We start from the raw sequence: 18607 nt of genomic DNA on the forward strand, positions 1-18607 counted from the left end.
ACGCGTGTAAATCGACTCACGAGTGCATCTACAAAGAACAACTTGAATTAAAGCTGCTATGCCGCCACAAATTTGAAATTTAGTAGGTTTTGGTATAATCCAGCTTTCTCTGTCAGCTGCCGCAGTATTAAAAGCTCTCGTAGATAGGCGGGGTGAAGTAAACTACCGAATAGTTGAGAAGGAATAGGGTCATTGAAGTAGGGGTGGGTCCAGGAGAAGGCAAAGGAGTCACGCTCCAACGGTCGTAAACTCATAAGTTGCCTCTTCTCTGCAAAACGGGCGGACGTATGCTGTCATGGGCATGCTACGTCACGTTTTCAACAATTGGTTGCGTAGATTTCTCGTTTTGTTGCTGTTGGGGGCTCCGAAAGAAACGAAACGAAAGTAGCAGTTCGGACAGTCAACTGTGTAAACAGCCAACGCATGCTGGGAGCTTACGACGCTTGCAGGTTTAACATGAGTATGTCATTGCTGGTGGATGGCTAACTTGTTAACACATTGACATTTTGAGAAGTGAATTATCTCGCTATTCTGTTGACTGGGTCCCCCAGTGACCCGTTAACTTCATCACACCCAGCCTACCGGGCGCAGACTGTCCTACTCCCCGCACACAGCGGCTTTGGCAGTTCCGAGGCGGTCAGACGCCACCCGGCGCTCTCCAGCCACCTTGGAAGGACCGTGGTCTCTATGAAGTGGTTTACTCCATGTTGGACAATGCTAGGTTGGACCGGAGCTCTGGCGGATGGCGGCGAGGTTAGCTCGGGGAGCTCGTCCCAGATCCGGACCAGGTGGTTGGCGCTGAGCTGTAGCCCCTGCAGGCTTCTGCTCCCAGGGAGTCAGAACTGGTTACCCAGGGGCGAAGTTCGACAATGTGAATTTGGATGTGCTCAATAGCAAAAAATGACCAAGCCTACCCTAAGAGATATGCTAACAAATAGGTTTCCCCCTAAATTTGGCCTACTTCCTTTCCAAACATGGGGGCGTGGGGGGGGGGGTGGTTGGAGACCAAGTTAAGGGGCCGAGTTCGCCCAAAGAGACTGAATATATAACTACACCCCTGCGTTCACCAGCACGTCACCAGAGAGCAATAGCAGCGTGCGAGCGCCCAGGCCGACGCCAGCCCACAGTCGTGGAGGAAGTCAGCTCCAATGATGACTGTCTGGACGCCAGCAGCCAGGAGCCGCCAGGCAAAACTGTGGCCTCCCAGGTAGACAGCCCGAGTGGGGAAGCCGTGGGCGGTCGTTACGAACTTGTCGGCTGCAGTGGTCACTGCGGATCCGCTAGCTTCAGTGATCCGCGGGCTGGTGAGCTTCAGTTCCAGCTGCCGCCTGCATGACGGCCTGCGGGAGGAAAACAATATGCATTTAATACCACCCTTTCACTCAAGCTGAAGTCTTGTAGTTACGCTTAGTTCAAAAGTTTCCATCAAGAACCGAGCTCGACGCACCGCAGACGTCCACAATTTTTAAGTGTCAAAGCACTTGTATGTTTCCGACATTCTTATCTTAACATTTTGCCTGGAATTTGAAACTATCGACATTTAGCACGCGTATGAATATAAACCATACATTTACCAAGAGGCCATGGGAGCACGTGCCCTGGTGGAAACATGCACGATGGGCTATAGGTAATAACGTACACTACTTACACCGTAAGTTCACTGTCGCTATGGGCGTACACCTTTCAGCTGAGCTAGGAGGCGGTTAATTGAGTTCAGGAGACTCTTGTATGCATCAAGAGACCAATTGTCTGAATCAGGAAGCCCCTTTATGAGCCAGTTATGCCCTGTTCTGAATCAGGAGACCTCGTTTTGTGTTAGGCGGTTGCTGGCTCGAAAGGCCCCAAAACGTCGTGTTGCATTTCTCCACAAGATGTGAGTGGCTCTCAAGAGGAAGCATTAGCGTATTAGATTGCCGTGGCCAAATAAGCAGCCCTTCCACAGGGAAATGATTTTCTTGGAGACTAATGCGCAAATTCTTGGGAGCGAGTCGCACCCAATTACATACTGCGAGTACACCAAAACCACACTGAGGAAAGGTCCAAGAAGGGACAGCATTTGTCATTAATTATTTTCAAAAGTAATGTAGTGGGCGCTTACTTATGAAGAAATACTTAATTTTCGTCAAGAAGTTGCATCCACATCGTGGGGCCACCTTTTGCACGGTGGCGAAATCCAGAGGAGCTCACCATAAGAAAATCCGTGCATTAGTGACGTTTCAACATCATTAGAGTCATTTTCACGCCAGCATTATATGACAGGCACCTAATTGGTACGAAATCAGAAACTCACCAAGCCTTGGATAGGCGGCGCTCGTTCTCATCGTTTGCCGTCAGGTCTATCAAAATAATCAAAGGCGGTTTTATTCCGTACAGATGTGGCAGTTCATCATATACATCTGCGGACTTGATTCCATGGGACCAACCATAAAAAACCGCAAACGTGAAATGGCCAACGAGGGCATGTTGGCGGCACTCAAAGCTCCCAGACTAGAATTCCCCGTCTATTTTGATAGCTATTACGTATCATACTGGTTAATTCTCTCTGTTAATGCTAGTTCTCGTGCATTTCATTTCTCGTGCATGCTCTCAATGCTAGTTCTCGTGCGTCTCGTGCTATCTTTGGTCCGTCTTACAATGCTGGCGTGAAAAGAGCCAACAGGAACTTTACATAAGTGGGAAGCTTGCAAGGCTAGCGATACTTTCACGCGGAGGTCTCCCGTGTTTGGGACTTCGTGCTACAAATTACTCAAGATCTCCACGTGGGCAAACTAAGGGATCATGATTTTCGGAAAGCTGGTTTTTGGACGTTTCCTTATTTCCACTTCTTTGTGTGTTTTCATGAAAGGGACCCATTTAAACCTTGCTAAGCGTACAGATAGACGTCTGATTTCTTGCTAAAATGCTCGCAACAACCCATTATGACTTTCAATTTCTTATGTTGAGTTAACGTTTAAGTAGCCGTTTAAGTAACGTAAGGTTTACTTTACCCAGAGGGCACTGATTAAACGACGTTGTAGTGCTTAGCAATGATCATATTGGCGCTACTCAAGATTTCGAGATGCTCTCATCCTCAAGAGTCACCCTTGTGTCCAAAGTGGTCGCAAAGTGATTAATTTTGTTTAACAAACAGAAGGGAGCATAAAACATAACTTGCCGTTAAACTCTCCATAAATGCAAATATGCATGAGATTGTCCTATGTCAACAATAAAGGTGAAATCCGTCTATCGGAGTTGCCTTGCAAGCGTTAAAATGAAAATGAGGAAAATATGTAAACACCTCTGCTAAATCGAAAACAAATTTTGAAAATAACGACGAAATGGAACCAAAAAGGCACGAGTGTCGCTTTATGTACGCTCTGGAAGCCCCGAGCTCCCCAGTACTGACTTGGAGCTGTCACCACAAAAAGTCATCCTGAACGTTTCTTAATGTGCCTCTCATTTCAACTCCTTTATATGATATGTAAGTGTGCAAATATTTGCAGATTTTTCATGAGACTGTGCCTGGATCCGTGCAACAAAAGTGGTCTGCAATAAGCGTTAACTCTTATGTATAAGGTGGCTGGTTTTAAGGTAAAAGGATTTTATAAGGTTGGATCACTACACCCACGTCACAAAACAAGAACATTTCACAAACATTATGAGCAAGGCTATCAACTATAATTATCATACCTCAGCTCGCAAGCACTGCTCTCACAATGTAAAATGTCTATTGCGGTTGGGGGCTTGTTGTGCATTCCAAGTGCTTTGAGAAACCTGTTCTGGCCTCCGCTGCCACCGCCAGATTTGCTTCATTCCAGCTGTCACTTTTCAACGCTGTTGCGATGCATCTTTCCCCTCTCCTTTCCAGTTTCCAGAACTTTCCGTCCCTGCATGACGCCTCTAATGTGCACACTTGCTCTCAAAACCTGAACATGTCTTTGTTGTCTTATGCATGAGCTGATCACATGTACAGTATATGAAACAATCATTCATTTTGTATGCCATTCAGCTTTCACAGGAGATTCCTAAATTATTGAAGAGGACACCTCTTTTTCGCTTCCTACCGGGTACCAGCTCTAACTTTATGAAATGCACATTCATAATTAGATAATTAACTTGCGCACAGGAGATTATTGCATCTTTTACCTTAAGCTGCTGTCAGACTAACCCGCTGGGAGTGAGAGCTACCTCTAGTCTTGAAAGACGAGCATCCCTTTGTATCCACTGGCAGTACGAGCTACTTCTTGCCTTTTAAAGACGAGCATCCATTTGTAACAGTTAGTGCATTAATTTGCTTGGCTTTGGTGCTTCGGATTCACAATGAGATCATACGTGCATTGCAGTCATCGGGTACAAATGCTTTGCAGTGTACTTGTTAAAGACCGAGATCCCGTTTTCGAGGTCGGGAGCGGAGCTCCTGGAGAGCGGTGGTCACGTTGTTAACAAGTGGCTGTCGGTGGGCTTGCAGAAGACCTCCGGACGCTCAGCAATCCTCGTGGATCTGATCGATGTCGCCACGAGGTTGAGGCGGCTGAACAGCTGCTCCGGGTCGGCCGTTGACACCGGCAGGGCGGCGAGCACCAGGATGAGCTTGTGAATGTTGAAAGCAGGAGATCCGAGCACTTGGCTTAGGTCTGTACCACAGATTTTTCAGTTTCTTCTTTCCTTTCCACAATTCCGGCCAGATGCTGTGCTCAGGCTCAACGGCCGGTACAGGGTCCAGAAACCCGCGCATTGCGTCACGGCCGGCTTCATTGCCGTCCAGCTCTTCATACTTGCCGGAAGCAAGCCACGGAGTTTGAGTGATGGCTGCCGCGGCTGCCCGAAGCAGGCGTGAAGCTGGATGAGGACGCTGTCTAGCAGGGGGATAAAGCAGTCTACTCTGAAGTACTCTGCAGCATCGCAGAAATCCTCGCGCTGGACCGGTTCACCGACCTTAGCGCACAGCGGGGAGGAGCGATAACAATCCCAAGGACGTAAGCTGCCTCACCTGCCTTGTCCATCACGGCTTCTCTGGCTTCTCTCTCCATCCCTACAGCAGTCTGATGCATACATCGTTGTCTCCTGCAGCCCCGGAAACACCCAAACCCTTGGCCTGGAGCATACGGGCGACTGTTTGCGCCACAGACGCCACGGCTTCAAACGCATAAAGCACCGCCAGAAATTCTGAGCAGGCGATCGTGCCCATCAGCCCTTGGGCGCTCTTCCGCGCTTCTGAAGAAAACCGTATGCCCATTTTTGTCAGGCAGTGAGCCACTGCTGGCAGCAGCTGGCAGATGCGCGTCACTGCCTCGTGACGCTCCAGAAAGTGCGTCGTGCGTTGTAGGCCTCTTCCTGCTCTCTTTGGACACCACCTTTTTGATGGCCTTTGTCAGGGCTCTGGCGCGATTTCCGCGAATGAAGAAGGTGGTTATGTTTCTTACGGTATCAAGACATTTCCGAATGTCTTACTGTTTGCAGCTGCTGCTGACGCATGAATTAAGTGTACGCATCGAACGGCGGAAAAACTCGCAGGGGTCTTTATCGCGCTTGGGCACAGCTGCTGCTCCCACATTCTCACTGTCCGCTGCTGGAGCTTCATCGAACCCGCAGCCGGCCATCTCCCCTGTGCCCTCCGCCAGTCCGACGTCTGCGACTTTTTTCAGAATGACACCGCCGACGTTGACTCCACTCATCTTTGTCCCGTGAATATCGTCGTCCTCTTCCTCTTCCTTCTCCCTCTCGTCGTCGGTGCCGTTGTGTTTGGAGCACCCAGTGTCGATCTCCTCGAGAAGATCCATGATGCGAACAGGATCTTTGTGGATATCCCACGTTCCATGCCGCTGGGACGCGAATCGAAGAACAGATGCCATCTGTTCATGTCCAGCTCGGTCAGTTGTCTCATCCACCAGTACGCTGGGCAAACTGTCTCCCACTGTTTGTCTGATGTAATTTGTGATGCAGGTGGCGGTGCAGTCAAGCATCTCGGCTTGAGTAGCTCGCTTATGCAAGGGAAATGCTCACCAACACCGAACAAATCCAGCACTTTTAATATAAAGCATCGTGACATTCACAGCTGGCTATATACGGGCCGCTTCACCAAGGAGCAGACAACGTAAGCAACTTAATATTCGTAAACATCGGCACTTGTGGTGTACAAGCTTGTCACATCAGACGTTTTTCAAGGAATCTTGACTTAAATCGAATTATCCGAGTCCTTTTTGTGAAGTGGCGATCGAACGTTGTTTGGCGGCTGTTCGTCGTGTCATCTACCACCGTCTCTGGCGGTTGTCACGTGATCACGGGCGGTCGCGTGCAGGGACCACCCGAGGCGCTTTTGTCGTCAGCCCATTACGCGATAAGACTGAACACAGCCAGCGGGACCGCTCGCCTTGCGTTGCCGCGCGGTCAACCCAGCCCTCCCCCCCCCCCCCCCCCACTCCTCCTCCACGATCGTCTTTCATGGTACGAGCTGAATTGAACTGCCACGGTACCAGTCTGCGCATGGTGTCAATTTTTCAGTCATTGATATGTAACGCCTATCCGTGCCAGCGGGTGCCATCATCCTTTAGAAACGCCGCCAGTCTCTGGGGCGCCAATATCTGCGCATGGTAGGGGTGGCATATGAAATTCCAGAAGGTGCTGTCACTTATGTTTGTTTTTGTATTGAAACGTGCAAAGGTCGCACGAAGAGGTAGGCCCGTGTCACCTGGGTCGGCAAGAAGCCGGGCACGTTCCGTCCACGTGCTGCGCCTGAGGTGCCACTCTTAGCCTCAAGGCGCGTGATACTGCGGCGTGGGAAGGAATCTCTGCCATCGCACTGCGGGGATGCGGAGATGAGCGTGACACGCGCGAGCGGATCGTCGTATGAGCGTGGTTCGCGACGATGCTGAAGTGCAGGCAGCGCACGTACGTCAGTGTCATCCTCCCATGTATTCGACCTCCTTGGCCATGCTAGGCGCTTCAGGTTCCCTTATTCCGCACGGGCGCCCATGAAGCTGTAATGTCTTGTCTCCAAGCTAGTGTGTCTTGTGGCTTTCATAACTTCAAACTTGAAGGTCCCACAGGTAGCGCGTGTGCATTCTTCAATCACTGTGGGCGGCTATTCAAAGCACCAATGTCATCCAAGACCCCCATGAGGTTCTTGGGGTGCCCATTTGTTCTTTAGAGCTTCTTTATCGCCCTTGAGACGTTTTCAGACCTCAGGAACACCTTTTTAGCACCCGGGGCGCCTCTCTAGAATTCGGGGTACCATTTTATTTTTAAGGTGTCCTTTTAGCTGAATGGACTATTTTCAAATATCAAAGAAAGTCACTCGGATTCTGTCCGTCCATTTCAACTTTGAAATATTGTTATACTCCAGGAGCACCCTTTGCGCCCTCGGGAGCGGCTCTGTGTGCTTCTGTGTCCCTTTGTTTGGACTTATTTTGTTCTTTAAGGCGCCCTTCCAGATATCACAACACATTTCAGACCTCAGGGACACTGTTTGAGCCCTAAGGGTGACCCTCCTGGGACTTGGACGCCCTCCCGTTCTAAAAGGCGTTCTTTTTACCCTCGGGACATGTTGTCATACTCAGTTGCGACCTATTGGCCATCGGGGCGCCCGTCCAGGTTGCGAGGCGCCCAGACTCTTAAGCGCATCCCTCTAGACTCGAAGCATGTCCTTGGACCGCAGGAACACCTTTTGAGTCCTAGTGGGAACCCCTCCATGATTGGGGGCGCCCTTTTATTCTTTAGGCATTCTTCTATAATTCGGGACAATTTTAAACATGAGGACCTCTTTTAGCCCTCGGGGGCACCTCAGGGTATTTTGGGATGCTATTTTGCATTTTTTTAGAGCGCCTTAGACCTGACCCTGGGACATATTTCGAACGTCAGTGACGACCTTTGAGCTTTCAGGCTCTTCTCCAGGGTTTGAGACACCCTTTTGTTCTTTAGGGCGTTTTTATTGCCTTCGGGACACATCTTCAAATTTCAGGGGCGCCCTTTGAGCCATCGGAGACAGCTCTGGTGTCATCGGCGCACCCTTTATCGTTAAGAGCTTTCCTCTCGCCCTCCGGACGTGTACTACGGGGGCGCCCGACTGAGTCCTCAGAGGGCGCTCTTCCAGCCCGGAAGCTTTTGATGTCCTTTTATTCTTCAGGGTATCTTTCTAGACTTTGGGACATATTTTCAGATCACATGGGTGCCCCTTCAGCTATCGGGGGCGCCCTTTTCCTTTTTCACATCCCCCGAGGTTTGGAGCACCTTTAAATCTTCATGACCATTATCACCCTGCCCCGTTCCGGTCCGTGCCAGGTGCCCCTTTAGGGGTACGCCATAGAAGGGCGCCCTAGAGCGGCTTTTGGGGAGGGCCTAGAGCGGCCTTCGGCGTCTCTCTAAGAACGCTCTTACTTCTCGGTGGGGGGACACGTTACCCAGTGCCCCACCCCTCTGCCCCCCCCCCCCCGCTTACAAAGATGTCAATTTGGCTGTTTTAACGTGCTATGACGTCTGGAATATCTTGCCGACCATCCCACACCGTCCCGAACAAATCTGGTACGATTTGTGTCATTTCCAGGTACGCTCAAAATGTGCCACGGCAACACCGGTGCACTTCGCTGGCGGCCGCAGGGGCGGCCGGGAAGCGGTGTGCCAGTAGGTGTCAGTCTCTGCCAGGCAATGGCAATTCGCGTGCGCGCGCTGCTCGGGGCGGTGCTCCTGCTGGCTCCGGTGTCGTGGCGGGTGGAAGCGATACATACAGCCAACAGCGACTGGCCGGACCTGTTGCCGACGGACTGTGGCCGCCGCCAGGTGAAGCCGAGCGAAGCCACCCGTCCGTTCATAGTCGGGCCGGGCAACACCACCGCCTACTACGGCCAGTACCCGTGGCAGGCACGGCTGGTCGTGTACGACTCCAAAGTGAGGGGCTACAAGCACCAGTGCGGCGGCATCGTCATCACGCAGACGCACGTGGTGACGGCCGCCCACTGTGTGAGTGAGGTCGCCCCCCGGCGGCTGCTGGTGCGCGTCGGGGACCTTCGATTCGATGGCCCCGACCCGTTCGAACAGGAGTTCGCTGTTGCCAACCTCCACATACACAGCCAGTTCGGCACGGGGCCTGGCCTGCGCCACGATATGGCGCTGCTGCGGTTGCGGGGCCGCATCGGGCCCGGCATCGAGTTCAGCCGCTACGTACAGCCGGCCTGTCTGCCGACGGTCGACTCTAAATACGAGACGTTCCTGCCGTGCGAGGTGTCCGGCTGGGGCCGCATTGCGGAGCACGCAGATATCTCGGAGGTGTTGCGCGGTGTCTCGGTGCCGCTGGTGTCGGACATTTTCTGCGGTGCGCCCGAGGTCTACCAGGACCGGTTCCTGCCCGGCGCCATGTTCTGCTCGGGTCTGACGGGTGGCGGTGCCGACGCCTGCGAGGGCGACTCGGGTGGCCCGCTGGTCTGCAGCGACGAGGATAGCGGCCGCTTCGTGGCATACGGCGTCGTGTCGTCTGGCGACCCGCAGGGCTGTGGCCAACGACCCGGCCTCTACACGAAGCTGTCGGGCTACATCGGCTGGGTGCTACGCCGGCTCCAGCTGGACCAAGAAGATGAGGCGGTCCCGAACGCTGCCGCCGTAAACACCGTCAACCGGCCCCAGGGCGACCTGGGTCGGGCGTGCTTCACACCCCGCGGCGAGGCTGGCTTCTGCATCCCGCTGCGAGACTGCCCCGACTTGCTGCCGGCAGGCGGCGGGTTGCGGTCGGGCCTGCAGGGGCGACCCGTCTGCGGGCTGGACGCGGCCGCTACGCCGCTGCTCTGCTGCCCCGGACAGGCCCCGCGGAACGTCGGCTGCGGACGGACCAGCTTCTCGCCGCCGGCTTATCTGGGCGCAGCGCTCGCCAGGAACGCCGCCAACTTCCCCTGGATGGTAGCCATCATCAGAACGAAAAAGGACGGAAGAAAGGCGGCGCTCTGCGGGGGCGTCGTGATCTCCGATCGGTGGGTGTTGACGGGGGCGACCTGCGCTCGCAACGTCCACAAGCTGAGACTCCGCTTCGGTGACCTTCATCTGCAGGATACCTCTGACGACAACCCTACCGCGCCGCCGTTCGAATTAGAAATTGTCAAAGTTGTAAAGCATCCCCAATATGCGCCACCGAAAAAAATCGTACAGAACATCGCGCTGATGAAGGCGGCGTCCAAAATTTCATTTTCTAGCACGGTGAACCCTCTATGCCTCCCAGAGGCATCCCTGACGTCGAATGCGGCAGCGGGCAAGGACCTCCTCTTTGCTGGCTGGGGCTCGCCCAATCGTGGTGACAATTCTGCGCTTTTGTCGCTGAAATGGTCGAGACTGCGGGTGGTTGATATCAATGAATGTGTGAGTAACTATACTAGGGTCAGCGGAGCAGCGCAGTTTTTTGGAAAAGGGTCATTTTGCACCAAGTTTATCAGCGCATCAGAGGAGTTCATGTGTGCAATCAATGGTGGTGACCAGGGCTCGGTGTTTATGGACGTGGTTAGGGAAGGGAGCTCTGAGAGGTGGTACGCAGTGGGGCTGGCTATTGGTGGAGTGGGCTGCGGTAGCAAAGAGTTTCCAGACATCAACATCGCACTGGGACCATCTGTGGGCTGGATCCAGTCGGTTATCTCTGCGCCCTAACAGGCTATATCTCTTGCTTCAAGAATCATCATATAACGCAACCAAAACCACCCTTGCATTTTTGTGTTTTCATGGTGTTTTTTATGCAGCACGCCATACAAATTGGGCGATGTTGCGGCGGTTTGAAACCTAAATGCTTTCAATACACCGTTTGCGTCCGATCGTTCTGAGTTTCGTGTCTAGGAGCAGGCCTGTGTTTGCCTCTGCTTTCCCGGACTCGATTTCAACCTCAACTCACGTCACGTTGTTCTGGTGGATTAAAACTCCGATTCTGACCCGTACAACACGTTGTGGGTCAACTCCAGTTCGGGGCGGTCAAATGTCACCCTCTATCAACGATGAAGTGGCCTAACAAGGCCTCTCTGAGGTTTTGGGGAATAATTCGGTAACCATTAAAGATAATATGCTGCTTTGTCAGAAGCTGAGTGGCATTTTTCCCTCTGGTAGTTTTTTCACGTCTTACGTCTTTACCGCAGCGTCTTATCGGAAATTGGAAAGAAATCGGATGAATAGTAGCACCCAAATACGTGACCAAGTTATTAGTCGGTACGTTCATAAGTACCTTTGAGATGTGCCGGCCTTTATGTCGACGTGGATATTCGATGGAACAGCTACGAGAACCTGACGACTGACCCCAGCCGACTAAACTGACAGCGGTAACCTTCCGAAAATGGACATAAAAATAATGCTCGCCGAATCGAACATGCCTAACGTGAGCGCTGCCCCGTAACCTGCACTCCGGTTTGTAGCCACCAGCCGGAGGTTTCCGTGGCAGCCTTTAACGCTCGCGCGCACCACTTGCACTCTGTGCTTCCGGGGGCGTACACGACCAACAACGTCTGAAGTAATGTCACGTCGACCTCATGAATATAGCAGAGACCTGGTTTTGACGACCAACGCCAAACAAATGACAATGATGCCCAACGGCGTAATCTTCCGCCGAATCACGGTGAGGAAACGATTAGAGCAGGGTTGTAGTTTCCTATTCAGTTTGGGGACTCTAGCTCAATTATGTTGAGAGGAAAGTGGGCTAAAGCCAGGGATGCACCCGTTTTAAGTGTATTTAGGGTATTTTTCCGCTCAGCCCCCTGAAACCCCATTTTGGGAAACTGCGCCCCTTGGACCGAGTATCCCGGTCTTGGATGAACCTTAACAACCGTGGCAGGCGTCGGATTTTCCACCAGATTACTCCGGAGTCGGGTCTGGGACTGAGGGCTCATTTCCCAGCGGGGACCAGACCGGAATCCGCGAATTACATTAGCCCGGCGCCTGAGTCAATGGGGGGGGGGGGGGGAGGGGGGGGGGGCTGTGCCTGTCAGCGGGACCGCACTACACAACAAGCTGGGAACTCGGGCTCGGCCTAGATAGTCTTTTAGGTGGAGCATCTCGAGGGCCCGAAGCGCCCTTCGGAACCGCCGATGAAATGCCCGATTGGAGGGCACGTGGGCCTGTGCTTAGGTCACATTAAGGACCCCGACCCGCAGGGACGGGGCCCTCAAATGTGAGTCAGAAGACATCCCACTTACATGACCTCAACAGACATGCTGATGATTGGAAGGACAAGTAGGTAAAGGTTGGTGACCACTGACCGGACGGGTCACCAGAATCAAGAATTACCGTCTTAACAATTCGCGCGAGCAGCGTTTTGACACGAGTTTGAAACTGATGTCAGGAGGAAGGGCATTGCACCCCTGCCAAAGCATTGCTGAGGGACACCACTATGGCGCTGGAACCCCGCGGCGCTATGGGCAAGTGATAGTTGTTCTCTCTTGGTCCACTTACTTTAACCTTACTTAACCATTTCAAAACAATTTTACACGTTACTTAACCATTTTTCAGTAAAGCTTTGAATAAACTTCTCTCGGTTTCAAGAACGCAATGACATAAGCTTGTTGATGACAAATGGTTTTTTATATTTTGTAAATATCAACTTCCAGTTGATATTGACATTGGCATTATTGACATTTATTGACCAAACATCAGTGACTGCCAGTACATTTGATAAAGGACTTTTAGCAAACATAAAAAATCCATTAGCAAGTGTATTGTCATTATGTGTGTGCCGCGTGGTATCGATGCCAAAATAAGAAGGCTACAGTAACCTCGCTGGCCAATTTTTTGTCGTACTTCTTGTCAATAGGCACATACATGCTATAAGATATCTCAGCAGCATCCACTGCCCCGATGTGTGCGATTTTGCCCCAGTCTAGATTAGGCAGCAATTTGCATTTTGGGTCCTTGGCAATGTCCAAGTTTTAACAGCTGAGCGTACCAAAGTGTCGTAACAGATAGGGGATCGCCCAGTTTACACTGCTGGTCAGAAGACGTCGGGACCCGACATCGACAGACTCGACGATTGAAACAAGCAGCAGCACGGGACACCTCGGGACGACACATAGAGCTGTTCTGTCCCGGCTGCACGCCGCACTCTGGACTCCACGCCATCCCCGCCCCCACTCCGGTCCCCCTTCCTCCAACATAAGTCGCCTGAACGTCATGAACTCTTGCGGCGGCTGCAAACACCGCAAACCCCGTGCAGGCGAGCGGGAGAGGCCCGTCCAGGATACGTTCTTCGTAATGCCCATGCTATGCTAATCGTATTATTGTCTGCGGGCGCCTGCAGCCTGGCAGTCGGCATCGGTGGTTTCGAAGACATGGGCCGCTGTTGGATTCCCTCTCTCGGCACCAAGAATGCACACCAGAACGATGCGGCCGGCGTTGGCTTGGGGTGAAAATCGGGACTCACAGTCACAGCGTCACCAGTGACTTGAAAGGTGACTTCGTGACTTCGTGACTTCGTGACTTCGTGACTTCGTGCACCACACACGCACCTTTGACATTTGGAAGTAAATTCAAGCGCTTGTGTGTAGTGTGATGATGGGCTTAAATAAGAATGGTCTGTGTAAAAATCGCTCTGTCCACCAAATTGTATCAGATCTCTGGGTCATGGGTTGCATGGGTCTCTGGGTCCGTAGGTAGGAGGGCTCCAAATCAACGGGGTACCTGCGCAGGCAGACTGCATCTTGCCGCTGATCATCTCAATAGCGGTACGTGTATACATGTGTATAATAGCGGTACGTGTACGTGCACATTTCGATGCCAGCACTTCCCTCGCCACCCAGTCAGCATCGGTTGGACCTTTCTGCGGAGCATGGACAGCAAACAAGTCTGGAGAGGCAGGAGCCCCGTCCGAACCAAACAAGGCCGTCAGGCCGACCGGAGTCTGGGAAGTGGACGCAAATCGACCGGACGCTGCAGCCGATCGACCCGCCGGAGCAGAAGGACGCCTGCTGTTAACCGAGTCTGTGGTGAGGCCCAGCGGTGCACGACGACCGGTCAGGTGCAGCAAAATGCCGGCCCCTTCCCAGATCTGCCATGACGGCGGCGCTTGTTCCGAGGGGGCCGCCACGTCCAGAAGAAACACCAGCTGTCGGCCGGCTGCTCGGGATTATTGAACGCGTGACGGAAAAGCGAGAGACGGCATTCTTTCGCTTCCCGCCCCCCCCCCCCCCCCCTCCAGAAACTTGCCTTGACGGCGCTGACGTGACCTCAGCTGCGGTCAGGGAACTGTGCGAGAGGGGATCTCCAGGACCCGCTCGAGGCGAGGCAGGAAGAGGTCCTGTACCACCGCGAGTGACATGCTGCTCGAGTCCTCGCCCCAGGACACGTCGGGAGCCGAACACGGGAGTAGGCCAGGACTGCCCAGTGACGGACTGGCGAAGGGCGCATTCCAGTCAGGCGTTTGGATAAATCACAAACGAGGGCGGGCCAACTCAATTGTAACATATTGCGAGAAAACAAAAACATCAAATAAAATACCTTATAGGAACGCCCAATAAACGCCCACCATAGGAAGCACCCGAGGGGCGGAAGGAGAATGCCACAGCAGAGCAGAGCAGTGACCGCTGGGGGAGTGCGACGCCGGGCTTCGCAGCGGTCGGTGCTAGGCTGATATCAAGTTGGTCCGAGTTGCCGTAAATAGGGCATAAACGTGGCCTAAATAGATGTCTGAAGTAGATGGAATGACAATGTATTTGATCCCGGTGAGGAATTGCACACACGTGCCGATTATAAGGTGAAGGCGTTGGAACGGGATGGAGGACGTGCTGAAGGGGAAGGGAGGGAAGGGGGGGGGGGGGGGCAGCCCGTGTGCGCGTCCGAGATGAATGGTGTGATGTGGGCGCTAGCGAAAGGGTTTGCTTGGAGCGAATACGGCGTAGCGTCGAATGCATGAAGTCTGCGTGGGTTAGTTAGAGTGTCCCATCTTTGGGGCATGTTTTAAAAATACACTCCGTTGATACCTCAGGACCATTCACGCCTAATAATAGCAGTAAGGAGATTTAGTTCAATTATTTTCGAGTCCCAATTACGCTGCCAACGCCATGTACAAACACTACATTTCTTCCTTTCTTTCTTTCTTGGCAGCCCCAGATTGTACCCCGAGTCCGCGACAACTGCGGTTGTCGCGTCCGTCGGCGTCACGGCAACCGCCGTCGTCGTGACGACGGCAGAATCTGCTGGCGGCTGTTAGCTGTTATAGGTTAGAGGTACCATTTTCCAGCTGTTTTAACTTAACGAGAAGCCCATTACTTGAAGCTTGAAGCAGTGCGCGGCTGTGGGCGATAAGACACTCCGTTTCTAAAAGCTTAAGTGCGTCTCGAAAAGAGTTACCGTGCTAAACGCCATAAAAACTACGAAGGGAAAAAGGAGGAAAAAGCCTAGCATAGGGTGTCGTTAACTTCGGGGATTGTAGCCGCATGTTTGCATATTTTTTCTCTAAAACAGTGTGTCCAGCTTTCATAGCATTTATTACACAAACATTAAGACAAACTAGCGTGTTGCAAACATCACAGAACACACATGGTGGAAAAGCAAAGCAAATTAAATGCATCACTTTCGTAGTGGTGAGCGGGGTTTCCAGCGAGATTTCTCCCGCAGGAGCAGCTACTTCAAATTGAAATTCTGGAGCTATTGAGAGCGATTTTTAAAAAAAAAAACACAGGTATTATCGATCAAATCGGACGCGTCTGCTCCAACACCAAGTGAAAAGTGCAAAAAGGTGACATGCTCACTTTAAGGATATCAGGCTACCAAGCTAATATCTAGCAGCCCCTTTACCCCACCCCCGGCTAAATAGCCGTAGGTAATAAGTAGGATACCATGGTTAAGGGCGCACAACCGTACATGGCGAGACAGCCGTTGATGCCGCCTGGCTGGTTTTACCGTTCCACCGATGCACCAGTCACCCATTTCACCCCAGCTATGCAGCTCACATGTCTGTGCGTAGGTGGAGACCCTACCTCACTTGGGTCAATGCATTCGCTGTTAGGTCCCGAACACGCTTAAATCCCCGGCTGCACCCGGCCGTCCCTGCCCCAAGCCTGCGGCCGCCCTCGCCGTTGATGCCGCCTGGCTGGTTTTACCGTTCCACCGATGCACCAGTCACCCATTTCACCCCAGCTATGCAGCTCACATGTCTGTGCGTAGGTGGAGACCCTACCTCACTTAGGTCAATACATTCGCTGTCAGGTCCCGAACACGCTTAAATCCCCGGCTGCACCCGGCCGTCCCTGCCCCAAGCCTGCGGCCGCCCTCGCCCGTACATGCGACCTTGGCCAGGTCACGTGGCCGGTAGCCCGAAGGCACGGACATAGCCGGCCGCGCCGGTTAAGCACTGGCTGGGCCGGCTGAATGCCGGTCCGAGAATCCACTACCAATAATTTACTACATAATAGTCCACTACATATGTGTGTGCTAGATGTCGAGGGTGCCGGAGGTCATACGTGCCGAGACGTGCGCCGACGAACATCACCCGGCTCGTAGGCTGACCAACGGGCTCCTCACACAAGTTTTGCATTGGTGAGGTGGCATGCGCAGCATGTAAGCTGTTCCCATAGAGCAACCAGGTAGGCGTCCTAGCAAGAGCGCATAGCGACAGCCTGTGACACAAGCCAACAACAACGACAGCCGGGCAGCCCTTCCGCCCCCACATAGAGAGCCTCCCTGTCAGGGAAGATATTCGTTAGGGCTAGAACATGCATACCTATTATTAAATAACATTTATCAACGGGAAGTTACGCGTCTTATTACGGGCATATCATTTAGGAATCACGAAAGCCCAATCCCAAAGTTTTCGTATATACATGAACAGTACCAGTCGTGCATATAGATGACGACAAACGTTGACATTGGCAGCATGCGCTGTTTTACTTCAAGGTTTACCAATGCACCAGCGAGGCAGCCCAGCGCTGACTAAACTGCGCAGTTTGTCCCTACCGGTTGAACGCTGCCTCATGAATTATTGATGTACGCTCGGGGTACGAAGACTTACTATGGGGCATTTTGAACATTCTGCACACAGATAATTGGTCTGTCGCTTCTCGGCATCATACGTGAATCTGCACACTGCGCTGCACACTGCTTCCCGGCATCACTGCATTCTGTCGCTTCCCGGCATCACACGTGAACGCCGAAACGATCGGCAGTCTCACCAGCAGCGCCGCGTGTGCTGCCAGGTCAGACGTCATACCACCGCTTAACTTATACAGCACGGCGATACAGCGATGCGGCACTGCGATACAGCGATACAGCACGGCGGCATAGTGGCACAGCACGGCCACACAGCAACACACCACGGCGACACGGCACGGAGACACAGCGAGACAGCACAACGACACAGCGACACAGCACGGCGACACAACCCAGTCGCGGCAAAGAGGGCAGGAGGGGCAGTATGCGACAGCGCCTGTCGGTACGCCGCTCTGCCCTCTGTGGCCCCAGCACCAGCCCGCTTGATTTCGAAAGGGCACGGCGCATCACCAAATTTCCCCGAAATAAAGAGAATAACGTGATCTGTACGTTACGGCTGAAGCTGCTATGTGAATTTGCGAGGGACAATATGAGTAAAAATGCACACATATAGATGCACGCATGCATATAGATGCAAGACAATACTAATAGCCTTATTCCTTGAAAATAACGTGGAGAGTGGAGAGATAACTGGATTGGTATTTCGGCTACATACCTTTATCAAAACGAGTATCAGTGCTGATTCGTTTTGATAAAGACATGGTGCCGGAATATCAATACACCTATCTTTCCACGTTTATGGTTATGTCTTCTGCGAGGAATAAGGCTATTCGTATTGTCTTACCTATCAATTTGCACGTTGCAGGCATGCGGGTTTAAGAATAGAATTGCAAGATGTATGGCTATGGCTGTGAGTATGACCTCAACCAGCATTTTATTACCGGAAGTATACTACATTTGTATGTGACTTTGAATTGAAATATCTATTTTGAAGATCATTCGGCGCAATTTGCAGCCCTGCCCTTCTTTAGACCTAAACCCTCTAGCCTCTGATGTACACCTGCGAAGATATGCAGAATTTTTCGTGTAGGCAATTTCAAATTTACCAAGGCACCCAGGAAACCGTAATACCGTCATTAAAATCCTGCCATTTCATCGGCCATGCAGCGTTCAAAATCAAGAAGGATGTAATTGTTGCAATTTTCATATCTAGCATTCGTGAGCACGCTTTCCATATGTAACGGCCGTCAGCTGGCTCGCAACCAATATTGTGCAAGCTATTCACGATTCCAGCACGTCGGTTTGGTTGTTTGGATTAGGGCCCTTTCGACGGGCTTTTTGAGTAGGAAAACGTCTCAAAAAATTAGGTTTCACGTTTGTAGACGAGTGAAGCAGGTTTTTCAGTTGCATAGACATGTATCAGAGGGATGGACTTTACTTCTCTGAGAAGGGTGTGTACGTCCTGAGTAGGATGTTCGAACAGTTTCTTCGGGCAAACGAGCTTCTGGGGATGGGAGGGTGAACATAGAGCACATGGATAATGAACATTCAAAATTGCTAAACAATCAGCCGAAACAAATGTAGGAAAACTGAGGTGCTTTTATGCAATTACAAGAAGATCAGAAACAAGTTCGGTGAGCTCCATGCTCAAATGCTTGAATAAGGAATATATCTGGTAGCTATTACTGAATCTTGGATTATT

General features: G+C 52.0%; 2 protein-coding genes across 2 annotated transcripts in view; one reads left to right on the plus strand and one right to left on the minus strand.

Moving 5' to 3' along the window:
* Positions 1–8619: 8619 nt before the first annotated feature.
* On the plus strand, positions 8620–11439 carry LOC119097148 (hepatocyte growth factor activator-like). Its single transcript, XM_037220209.1, has 2 exons — positions 8620–9932; positions 11346–11439. Exons 1-2 carry the CDS (start codon positions 8620–8622, stop codon positions 11437–11439), a joined length of 1407 nt encoding a protein of 468 aa, XP_037076104.1.
* Positions 11440–14155: 2716 nt separating this feature from the next.
* The window catches only part of LOC119097150 (transmembrane protease serine 9-like), a 6605-nt gene continuing 2153 nt past the window's right edge, over positions 14156–18607 (minus strand). The window contains exon 2 of the mRNA XM_037220210.1: positions 14156–14309. Coding sequence (XP_037076105.1) covers positions 14156–14309 — 154 coding nt within the window. The remainder of the gene's footprint in view (positions 14310–18607) is intronic.

The sequence above is a fragment of the Pollicipes pollicipes genome, unplaced genomic scaffold, assembly GCF_011947565.3.
Source record: "Pollicipes pollicipes isolate AB1234 unplaced genomic scaffold, Ppol_2.1 Scaffold_4295;HRSCAF=5057_pilon_pilon_pilon, whole genome shotgun sequence".
In the NCBI taxonomy this organism is placed as follows: domain Eukaryota; kingdom Metazoa; phylum Arthropoda; class Thecostraca; order Pollicipedomorpha; family Pollicipedidae; genus Pollicipes; species Pollicipes pollicipes.